Source organism: Oncorhynchus mykiss, chromosome 13, assembly GCF_013265735.2.
Source record: "Oncorhynchus mykiss isolate Arlee chromosome 13, USDA_OmykA_1.1, whole genome shotgun sequence".
Lineage (NCBI taxonomy): Eukaryota > Metazoa > Chordata > Actinopteri > Salmoniformes > Salmonidae > Oncorhynchus > Oncorhynchus mykiss.
In genome coordinates, this window is record NC_048577.1 from 55,351,740 (window position 1) to 55,364,379 (window position 12,640).

A 12,640-nucleotide genomic window follows, 5' to 3' on the forward strand; every position below is an offset into this window, starting at 1 on the left:
GGTCTAAATGGGAAATGACCTAGGTTAACATCATGCATGGTCTGGTGGTCACACTAACCTAAGTAAGTGGTTTGATGCATTGCCTTGTAGTGCAGTACGTCACATGATAATAGTTGGGTTGGGCTACTTCACCATAGACAGTTTGCGATCTAGGCCTAAAGCAGACAAAACCATCCTCTTTAGTGCAGGAACCCAAATCATGTTGTGTCATCAGCTGTAGGGACTGAGTGCATTGGAGAGTTATACCCCCTGTGAAAATGGGTCAGCCCCTCTGTGTGAACAAAGATCACTAAAATATGCAGGGAATGAAATAAGATCTGTCAGCTCCCTGCGTACGGGACTATGGGCCCTACTGAGAAGCAGTTGGATAATTTGGTGGTGGTGCCAAGTCATAATATAAACCCATGACTCTAAGGCTAACGGAGGGAGAGCTGATCCCTACGCTGCCGCCAGTGTAGCACTGCCTGGCTCTCTCTGCTCCTCTGTCATCACACGCGTACAGCAGGCCAGGGAGACATACACGGCCTGGAACCCCCTAAAGCGTACGTGGTTGGTGGGTGGTTGCACTGACTGCACACTGGCTGTAGTTTGTGGGTGACACACCACACCAAACATGCTCGCCATAAGGAATTTGCAATAGTGGATTAGACATGGGGGAAGACATTTTATGGGCTAATAGTAAACAAGCCGTGCTTGAGCTTCCAATAACGTAATCACACTTTGTACCTTAAGTCAAGGTGTAGGCTCCTGACTGATTGGTTAGACTGTAAACCAGGAAGGAGAAAATAGTTTGAAACATTCCTTGACATATTAAACAACAACTGTTTTTGTTCTGGTTTATCATTAGCCAACATTGTTTTAAAGGGGAAAGGTACAGTGCATTCGGAAAGAATTCAGACCCCTTGACTCTCCCCACATTTTTTAAATGTTACAGCCTTATTCTAAAATGGATTAAATTGTCCTGCCCCCCCCCCCCCCCCCCCCCTCCAATCCTACACACACTACCCCATAATGACAAAGCAAACAGATTTTTAGGAATGTTGGCATATATATCACACACACACCTAAGTATTCAGATCCTTTACTTTGTTGAAGCACCTTTGGCAGTGATTACAGCCTCGAGTTGTGTGTGTGTGATGCTACAAGCTTGGCATACCTGTACCTGTGGAGTTTCTCCCATTTACTCTCTGCAGATACTCTCTGCAGATCCTCTCAAGCTCTGTCAGGTTGGATGGGAATGGTCACTGCTCAGCTATTTTCAGGTCTCTCCAGAGATGTTAGATCGGGTTCAAGTCCGGGCTCTGGCTGGGCCAATCAAGGACATTCAGAGATTTGTCTTGAAACCACTCCTGCGTTGTCTTGGCAAAGTACTAAGGTTCCTTGTCCTGTTAGGTGAACCTTCGCCCTATTCTGAGGTCCTGAACGCTCTGGATTAGGTTTTCATCAAGGATCTCTGTACTTTGCTTTGTTCGTCTTTTCAGTCCCTGCCGCTGAAAACATCCCTACAGCATGATGCTGCCACCACCATGCTTCACCGTAGGGATGTTTCTGGGTGTTCTCCAGATGTGACGCTTGTCATACAAGCCAAAGAGCTCAATCTTGGTTTCATCAGACCAGATAGACCATAAAAACAAGATTAAGAGTCCTTTAGGTGCCTTTTTGCAAACCCCAAGCTGGCTCTCATGTGCCTTTTAGTGAGGAGTGGCTTCCATCAGGCTAGAAAACGGACTATGGTTACTGTCAGAAACTTTATGACATTCTTGAGTGAGGCAGCCAAGTTCTGGTGTTTCCAAAGACAAAGGCCTATGACTCAAATTAAATAGCAAGAAACAGTCTAAAAGCTAGATCAACCAAACAAAGCTGAACTTCGTCACTATTCATTCATCAATTCTAGTCACTCTGATTTTGCGCACGCAATGCGTAGCCTGGTCCCAGATCTGTTTGTGCTATCATGCCACTGGAGTTGACATGATAACACAAACAGATCTGGGGCAAGGCTAAGAAAAGGTCAGCATCTCCTTTTACAGATTCCCCAGTACAAACCTCTCTTCTGCAGCACCCTTCTCCTCCAGCCCTGGCAGCTAGGCTACACCGTTTCCTCTCACTTCACTGCACTGACTAGCCTACAAACTGTATTTGTCAGGTGGGGGAAACACTTGTGTTGTTGACCTATACTCAGGATGTATGTAGATGTAGAGCAACATCACCAGGGCCACTGTTTGGATGGCAGGCCTCTGAATATTTTATTCACCATTCATAAATGTTTCACTGCTTCCTCGTGGCTGCCTTTTAGCACTGTACCACTAACGTGTCTCTCTCTCTGTGGATTATATAAGACACTAAGACATATTCAATTGTTTAGTGCAGTGTGGAAAATCACTGTCACTGACCGACAGAGTGGTGTTCTTCTGTTAGCTATTTTGTATGTAGCTACGACTCTCAACTCTGGTGGGACCACTGGGGTTCAGACCAGAGTGTCACCTCTTGTTTCTGTGACCTATAAAAGTGAGGTTAGATAGGAAGAGGCTGTGTTCGTTGATAGGCTTGCGTGCAGTCGTGCACTGCTAGAGCTACTAGCTCATGCTCAGGCTCATGCCATGCTAGATCTGAGAGGAAATTATCAATAGACACTGCCCAGGAGGTTTATAACTAGGTGGCATCAATAGTCTGTAGCTCACTCAATGTCCTTGTCACATGCAGAAGGAAAGGAAGACACTCAAGAAGGCATCTGTAGATCGGATTGGTGCCTGACCACTGTCTCCGCCTCTGTCATTCACCACTACAGTGGTTCTCCAACTGGCGTGCCAGCAAAACACAACAATATGAATCTGAAGCTTAAACCAATCTATTGTCAATGGCTTTGTAACAGATGCATTTTCATGTGCTTTCAGTTGTAAATGAAAGTGTAGTAAACAAGATTACACATGTACTAGAAGGGAAGTTCTGTCATTTGTATTAGCAATGTATACTGAACAAAAATATAAAGGCAACATTCAACAATTTCAAAGATTTTACTGAGTTAAAGTTCAGTTAATGAAATCGGTCAAATGAAATCAATTCATTAGGCCCTAATCTATGGATTTCACATACTGGGAATAGAGATAGGCAACTGTTGGTCACAAAAATCTTAGTGGGTGTGGTGTGTATCAGAGAACCAGTCAGTATCTGTTGTGACCACCATTTGCCTCATGCAGCGCGACTTATCTCCTTTGCATAGTTAGTTGATCAGGTTGTTGATTGTGGCCTTTGAAATGTTGGCCCACTCCTCTTCAATGGCTGCGTGAATTTGCTGGATATTGTCAGGAACTGGAACACGCTGTCATACACGTCGAACCAGAGCATCCCGAACATGCTCAATGGGTGACATGTCTGATTTATGCAGGCCATGGAAGAACTGGGACATTTTCAGCTCCAGGAATTGTGTATTGTTGTGCATTATCATGCTGAAACATAAGATAATGGTGGCGGATGAATAGGACGACAATGGGCCTCACGATCTTGTCACGGGATCTCTGTGCATTCAGATTGCCGTCGATAAAATGCAATTGTGTTCATTGTCCGTAGCTTATACCTACCTGCCCATAACATAACCCCACCATGGTCACTCTGTTCACAACGTTGATATCATCAAACCACTTGCCCACATGACACCATACAAGCTGTCTGCCATCTGCCCAGTATAGCTGAAACCGGGTTTCATCCGTGAAGAGCACCCTTCTCCAGCGTGCCAGCGGCCATTGAAGGTGAGCATTTTCCCACTGAAGTTGTTTATGACGCTGAACTGCAATGAAGTGAACACCATGGTGAGGACAACGAGCACGCAGATGAGCTTCCTTGAGACGGTTTCTGACCATTTGTGCAGAAGTTCTTCGGTTGTGCAAACTCATAGTTTCATCAGCTGTCCGGGTGGCTGGTTTCAGACGATCCTGCAGTTAAAGAAGCCGGGTGTGGAGGTCCTGTGCTGGTGTGGGTTTATATGTGGCCTGTTGTTGTGAGAATGGTTGGATGTACTGCCAAATTCCCTAAAACAACATTGAAAGCGGCTTATGGTAGAAATTCATATTCAATTCTCGGGAAGTAGGACATTCCTGCAGTCACCATGCCAATTGCAAGCTCCCTCAACTTGAGTCATCTGTGGCATTGTGTTGTGACGACTGCAAATTTTAGTGGCCTTTAGTGGCCTCCAGCACGGGTGAACCTGTGTAATGATCATGCTGTTTAATCAGTTTCTTGATATGCCAAACCTGTTGGATGGATTATCTTCGCAAAGAAGAAATGCTTACTAACGGATGTTAGTAAGTGGAACACATTTTTTGAGAAATAAGCTTTTTGTGCCCTTGAAACATTTCTGGGCTCTTATTTCAGGTCATTAAACATGGAACCAAATCTCCACATGTTTTAATTTTAATTTCATTTTAATTTCTGTTCATTATAAAATGCTTCACGTCCTGACTGTTTGACAAATACGCTTGCACAGTCGCTTCAGAGTGGAAGGACACAGTAGGCAAACACTGATTTACGTAGATCTCACACCCAGTGTTTGCATGTTTCTGTTTTGCCTGTGGTTTAGTCTACTTGCATTGATACAAGGTGCCCTTAACACATACCTGTAGGCCTACTGGGCAATTATATGGTAACTGAATTATGCGTTGACTCAGATTTTTCACTTTAAACAAAAACCCCATTGAGTTCAAAGTTTAATAAACCATACAACACTTTGCACAATAACTACTTTGAACAATTTACACAGAGCATTTAGAAAAACACTGCAAAAGCTGTGCAGATGCAAAGTTTGATAACAATTACGGTAAAACGTCCAGTTTTTTTTTATGCGACCACGTTTTCCAAAACCCTGTTAAATATCTGCTCAGAATTTAGATTCAAAGACTCTGCAGAAAGGCTGGTGTGTCAGCTATGACATGACACCTTGAGTTTGAAAACATGCATATTGGTTATTGAAGAACTAGGTTTACATAATTGAATTACAGTGTAGGAATTACATCATGGGCCCCTGATCTGTAGTATACAGAAATGCATAATTATAGATATGAATTTCATTCTCTTCATGGTTGAATAGGTACACAAAAGTAGAAATATATATTTGGGTGTTATTCTACACATTGGCTATTGTAATGAGCTCTGTCCCCAAACACCACCACATTTGGTTGATCCAGACCAAATCTGAAACAATCAGACATCTGTTTCACAAGTTTGGACATCACAGTAGAGATCAGTAGAGTTTTTAGCTCGGTACAGTTCTGTACTGTTCTCTACTGTACTGTGCTGTCCAAACTTGTGGAACAGATGTCTGATTGGTTCAGATTTGGTCCAGTCACTGACTAAATTTCAACTACTTTTCAATGTCCATGGAGGTCCGGTGTCGGTCGGTGCTCAGTGGCTTGTTACAGTAAATGGAAACTGGGTAGATGGTAGATGTCAGTAAGAGCTGTGAGAGAGCGGTAGAGAGGGAGCATGAGAGGGAGGGGTTATGCAGACTGTTTTCAGAGCTGAACATAACAGTATTCCAGTGGAAGACAGACAGTAGCTGGTGACCCTATGAGCTGAACATAACAATTACCGATTTGTTACCAGAATTAGGAATTTTAATAACTTAATAATGAATAAACAAACTTGATAAAAGTAAATCACTAACTAATTGGTAGGTTTACCTTTACTTGTTACTTCTGCAAACTTTCATTATCCTCATGAGAGAGAAACTAGAAAATATCTTAAAGATATGTAGGTTTTTGTGACAAAATTACAAGGCAATGTTTCTTAACCTTACAGAAGGAAACTCATTTGTCCAAAACTAAATATGTGTTAATATTAGTTGGCAGGGGTCTTTAATGATTGTTATGTTGTATTTCTCTTACCTTGGTAGATGTTGTCGAAGACCCATTTTCAATCTGCTTGACCAGAAATCAAAGCCTTTGCTTATTCCACATTTTTAGGATGACAAATGGTTCAAACATTTATATATGCCTTAATATCTCAGAAATATACACTCTTAGTGTTCATTTGACCTTCTCCTAAGAACTTCACATGTTGGTGCTCATGGGTCCTTTACGTGGAGATGCTCTGCTACTACTAGAACAACACTCTCTGCCAACATAAGCCATTCAGTAATTGTGGGTTAAGCCTATCTTGGAAGTCACTTATTTTAGTAGGCTAGTCTTATTTGGTTGTAATACTTCCTTTTCAAAAGGCTACTGTTGGTGTTGATAGATGGAGAGGGTATGTATTGGTTTCCACAGAGACTGGCTGCTGCTAGTGCTAGTAGCCTATAGCTAAGGCTACTGTAGTATCAGTTGTAGAGTGGTGAAGTGAACCTAAAATTATGGCTGACACATTGAATCATATCTACTGGTCCCCAAGGCGCTGCACTGATGAGTCTGACTGGCCTGATTGAGTGCTCTGTGTATGGCAGCACCAGTTGTTTGACCACAGTGATGCTACTAGGGTTTCTGTTGGCCAGCTCTCCCAGGCTATTTCCTCCGGCTTATTAAAGCTCTAGGGCTCACTTCATTTAAAATAGTAGTGTGTAGTTAAACACGGAACCATGACAATCCTACCTAAACTAAGTGCATAGGCTATCCATGGTCAAAAGTGGACCAAGTGGTCCCTTCCTCATCTAATTTCCTCAATCTACTGATGTAAAAGAACTGGAGAGGTGAAGGCAAAATACCCAGTAGGCATCCTCCATATTTCTTTAACCTGTCCTGTGTGTGTATATTGTGCTATATGATCATGACAGGTAGGTGATGAGGAGATGATGAAGCCACTTCAGGATATTGACATACAGTGAGACAGGAGTATCTGACACAGGGCTGGGGCAGCAGTCAGTCAGAGGGTAGCCTGTGTTCCAGATAGAATGTGTGGAGAATCAGATCACTGACATAGGATCACTAGCCTATATCTAGGCCTGTATCTGGGCTCTTGAGTGGCTCAGCTGTCTAAGGCACTGCATCTCAGTGCTAGAGGCGTCACTACAATCCCTGGTTCGAATCCAGTCGGTATCACATCCCACCGTGGTTGGGAGTCCCATAGGGCGGCGCACAATTGGCCCAGCGTCGTCCGGGTTTGTCCCGAGTAGAATTAGTTCTTAATTGACTTGCCTAGTTAAATAAAGGTTACATTTAAAACATTTTATTTTAATTTTATTGATTTAACCTTTAACTATCATGCTGGTGTGGTACTGGTTACTGAGATTGTAAACACTTCTCCATCTTATATGATAGTGCAGGTCTGTATCAGACCTAGATTAAGTGTATCAGGGATGAAGGAGTTGGAGTGTCCGTAGTTGTGAGTGGTTTGTTGTGTAAACATGTATTTTTGGGAGGAGGATGGTGGTGGTGATAGGGTCAGTCAGTCCAGCCTCTGTTGATAAGGCTGTGGTGACAGAGTGGTGAGGGGGTTGGGAGAGGATCTTGTCAACACACTTGACATCTGAACTGCTGGCCCAGCATCCCCAGCAACCAACACGTTTTACTGCTCTGTGTGGACCCTGTCAGCCAGTTGATGTACTAATGGGAAGGAGGGTGAGTGGGGGAAGGTTCGAGATGGCAATGAAATGGTCAGAGAAATGGACCTCTCAAGCCTCAGCTTGTTCTGGCCTCTGAGTTGTTGGTGAACGTGACACCGGAAACAGGATGTGATCATCATAAGGAAACACCTAGGCCTATATGAATACCAGTCATCACAATTGAATGTACATTTAGCTTTTTTTGTTAATGTCCATTACTGGCGAGGAACACTAGCCTATCAAATAGAGGCATATCTGTGCTTGCAGCGCTGCATAACACCATTCACTGTCCCAGTGGCATGTGCAATACTTATTCTTGATACAGCTTGAACTTTTGAGCTGCTCAGCACAACGCTGTATGGCAGAACTAATATTCTTTGACCTGTCTTTTTTCAGGGGAGACTGCAGGTGGCCAGCTGTCTGTCTCTCTACACCTCTCTGTGGTTGTGTCACTGATTGCCCTGCTGGTCCTGGTGGCCCTGCTGGTGAACTGTGTGACCTGCTGCAAGGAGCGGGAAGTCAATTTCAAGGTGAGATTCTCAGGCACCTGACAACACGTAGTAGGCTTAACCTCTTTTTGGATATGCGGACGCTAGCGTCCAACCTGGCCAAAAGCCAGTGAAAATGCAGAGCGCCAAATTCAAAGAAATTACTATAAAAATCAAACTTTCGTGAAATCACACATGCAAGATACCAAATTAAAGCTACACGTGTTGTGAATCCAGCCAACATGTCAGATTTCAAAAAGGCTTTTTGGCGAAAGCAAACGATGCTGTTATCTGAGGATAGCACCTCCATAAGTAAACAAAGAGCGAGAAGCATATTTCAACCCTGCAGGCGCGACACAAAATGCAGAAATAAAAATATAAATCATGCCTTACCTTTGACGAGCTTCTTCTGTTGGCACTCCAATATGTCCCATAAACATCACCAAATTAATTCCATCGATATATATCCAAAATGTCAACTTATTTGGCGCGTTTGATCCAGAAAAACACAGTTTCCAACTTGCGCAGCATGACTACAAAATATCTCAAAAGTTACCTGTAAACTTTGCCAAAACATTTCAAACTACTTTTGTATTACAACTTTAGGTATTTTTTTAACTAAATCATCTTTAAAATTGAAGACGGGATGATCTGTGTTCAATACAGGAAGAATACAAACTGACGCTACCTTTATGGTCACGGTCCTCTAACAAACAGTACACTTGAAGTGACCCTCGTTTTGAACAGGACTACTTCTTCATTACACAAAGGAAAGTCCTCAATCAATTTCTAAAGTCTGGTGACATCCAGTGGAAGCGGTAGGAACTGCAAGAAGGTCCCTTAGAAATCTCGATTCCCAATGAAAACCCATTGAAAAGAAGAGAATCTCAATGGCTTTTCCTCTGGGTTTCGCCTGCTACATAATTTCTGTTATACTCACAGACATTATTCAAACAGTTTTTGAAACTTAAGAGTGTTTTCTATCCAAATCTACTAATAATATGCATATCTTAACTTCTGGGGATGAGTAGCAGGCAGTTGAATTTGGGCATGCATTTCATCCGGACGTGAATATACTGCCCCCTGTCACCAAGAAGTTAAGTCACTGTCAGGACATTTGTGCATATCTAATTTGCTCCAAAGGGAAGCTAAATAAAGCCATGGTATCGTTTGGTTGCCTAATTTACACAGACCTGTCTTGCAGTACTCTGTAGTAGAGGTCGACCGATTAATCGGAATGGCCGATTAATTAGGACTGTTTTCAATCGGAAATCGGTATTTTTGGACACTTTTTTTTAAATTGTAGGCCATTCATTTTATAAATTTTTAAAATTTTGAATTATACCTTTATTTAGCAAAAGACAAGTCAGTTAAGAACAAATTCTTATTTACAATAATGGCCTACCGGGGAAGAGTGTGCCTTGTTTGGTTCATAGGCAGAACGACAGATTTTTACCTTGTCAGCTCGGGGATTCAATCCAGCAACCTTTCGGTTACTGGTCCAATGCTCTAACCACTAGGCTACCTGCCGTGACCCAGAATTTTATAAACTTTGCGTTGAGATATTGGCTATGATTAATGTAATGAGTTAAAGGGATAGTTCACCCAAATTAAAAAAGGACATTGGTTTCCTAAGCAGTCTATGGTCGAAGTATGACAGTAAATCCATGCTTTGGTTCAGTTTCCCTTGCACTGTTTCCAAATGCTAACGTTTTAGCATTTGTGGCACAAATCCAAATCCCATTCAAGTCATGGGACTGATATTAGAATTTTTCTCACATGTCCAAGTAATCCAAAGGTATCTCAAAAAAATGTTAGCCACTTAGATGATTTGAACATGATGTGCAAAAAAATGCTAATATGATAATTCTGTTTTGGTCCAGTTCAAGGATTAAACATGTTCATTTGACTCATCTCGCTCTGCCTCATCCATATGTAACACACATACAATTATAACGTACACTGGTGTCAGAAGTAGGATCCCCGTGTTTGGTGAACACAGTTGTACTTTTGTGTTTTTCAGGAGTTTGAGGACAATTTTGAGGATGAGATTGACTTCACCCCTCCAGCTGAAGACACCCCCTCCATGCAATCCCCTGCTGAGGTGTACACCCTGGCAGTGCCCCCTGTGGCCCTGCCCGGACCCCCCCACCTGGAGACACCCCCCCGTATCTCAGGTCAGGGGTCAGACACCCTTACTTTTCTTAGATGTGTAGTCCTACCAGCACATTACACATAGGACCAAGATTTTTTTATTCTGACCCTTTGCCATAACTTGGCATACAGTATCCAGGGTTGTGTTTATTAGGCACCAAACCGACTGAAACAGGAAGGGACTTCCTGTAAACGCACATAAGAAATGAAACTTTTTTTAAATTTCCTGTTGCGAAACATTTTCAAATTTTCAAACCGAATGAATGTGACCCAGCTGTCTTACTGTATCAGTCAGGTGGAGTTGATACCGTCATCATTCCCTTTGGACTTTCTCCTCTGCTTTTTACAGGTTGATTGGGATGAGTCTTGTCCTGGAGGCAGAGTAGAGCAGTTTTCGTTAGATGAAACAGACACAAAGTAAAAATGTATAAAAACAAAAATGTGCTTTTTTTGGTTGTAATTTAAGGTTACGGTTGGGCATAAGGTTTGCTGTGTGGTTAGGGTTAATAACATTTTATGACTTTGTGGCTGTGCCAGCTAGTGACCACCCTGCGGAGCTGCCTCGAGTATATAAGTCATCCCAATAAATGCCAACCTGCCTGCTTTTTTTTACACTTTAATTGGGACACTGTCATGCACTGCCTAGGGGCAACAACACATCTAATGATCTGGCAGCCTATATCCCTGGGTTTACTACTCTTTCCTCACATGATAAGCCGTATATCAGCCCTGCTTCCAGCCAGTGACATTATAGTGGGTTTATAGTCTGTAAACTTCGTCACATGCTCCTTTGAAGTAGACATTAAAGCTAAACTTTGTTATGGTCTCCATCAGCCGTTCAGTATTTCCGTCATTCTCTTAGTAGGAGTGTCTTCTCTGCTTCTCGTATGCAGTATGATAGCCTTTGAGCTGTGCCAGTCAGTCATTGCATAACAGGACTGTGCTACATTCTCAGTAGCTCCCCCTTGGGTAGTGGACAGGTGCTAGTTTCCAAACACTCCCAGATGCTGTTGTATTAGGCACACACGATGTTGTGAGAGCGACTCATTCACTTTTGGTTCATTGCATTTGGCCAGGGCTTATGTCTTTGTACTTATTATGGATTTGTGACTTAATTTGATGGCTAGATGTGATCACTCCATTTAAAGGAGTGCCAGGCTGATTATCATAGGGGCCCTTTGAAAAATAAAATGTTCAGCCTGCGAAGATCAAGATTATTGCACAAAGGCGGTTTCTGTCTGGGGAGTAGGTCAAATCCTTGTAATTTTATCATGTACTATTGTAAAGGATTTACTCAAACGCTTAGCCAGATTATTTTAGTCTCTAAGAGTACCCCCCACTGATTCATATGAAGACAGGATGGGGCCAAATCTGTCTGAGGTGCATATAGGCCTGGAGTTTATATTCTACTTCCTGGTCCGTAATGTATTTGGGGCTCAAATTTTTTTATTGGTAGCAGTGGTCCTCTCAACTGAAAAATGTTAGGAAGCACCACATTACATTTAGGAGCACCAGAAAATAAGATTTTTGTAATTGATTGAGATACAGCCTACACTATAAGCTTTTATTAAAGCGAAAATGTTGATGAATAAGCCATTTGTGGAATATGAGGTTTTTTCTACATTGTGTAAAACCAGTACATTTAATTGTACACACTCTTTAAAAATGTCCCATTTGCGATGATGACATGCAAGAGATCTGTTATTCATTAATTGTTATGATCATTTAACTTCTGAAGTAGCTATCCCTTTTCCTTTCTTTCTGTGCCACAAAATGTTTGGATATACTGGTAGGGCTCCCGAGTGGCTGTGGTCTAAGGCACTGCATCTCAGTGCAAGAGGCATCACTACAGTCCCTGGTTCGAATCCAGGCTGTATCACATCCGGCCGTGGTTGGGAGTCTCAAAGGGTAGCGCACAATTGGCCGAGCGTCGTTCGGGTTTGGCTGGGGTAGGCCGTCATTGTAAATTTAGAATTTGTTCATAACTGACTTGCCTAGTTAAATAAGACTTTCTTTAGTTTTAAGTTACCAGGTTGTTAGCTAGCTCGCCAATGAGGTGACATGTCTGAACAAATTATAAATGGTTAGTGAATAGTTTTACAATGGCATGGTTTGAATGTAAAATGTGGTTCCCGCTATAGGAAGATAGAAATGTTTAGGCGGTAATATTGGTCAGATCCTTTGACCTTGTTGGGCTACAAGCAAGCAGTTTTTTGCTGTAGCAATGGTGCAACCATGACGCTATCAAATCAGATTGTTTTCTCTAGGGCACTCGGAAACAACGGTACGGCGAAGCCTTATCGTTAGGCTACAACAGTAATTATCTGGGAGATCTTTTCCAAGTCGCACAATGCTCCCAAAATAACATCTCTGGCTGCACAAAAAATAGTTTGTCACATATGCGACCAAATTAGTTTCACTTTAGAGCTCTGAATACTTTTGACGTTAAGTCCCCTCAACAAGGTTTGTTGACCTG

At 42.4% G+C, this 12,640-nt stretch overlaps 1 protein-coding gene across 2 annotated transcripts in view; it reads left to right on the plus strand.

Moving 5' to 3' along the window:
- Positions 1-12,640, plus strand: part of LOC110539040 (serine/threonine-protein kinase LMTK2-like) — a 54,064-nt gene that overhangs the window by 11,038 nt on the left and 30,386 nt on the right. For both annotated transcript variants that reach the window (XM_036941571.1, XM_036941572.1), the window contains exons 2-3: positions 7,919-8,052; positions 10,034-10,187. In XM_036941571.1, the coding sequence (XP_036797466.1) occupies positions 7,919-8,052; positions 10,034-10,187 (288 nt within the window). The remainder of the gene's footprint in view (positions 1-7,918; positions 8,053-10,033; positions 10,188-12,640) is intronic.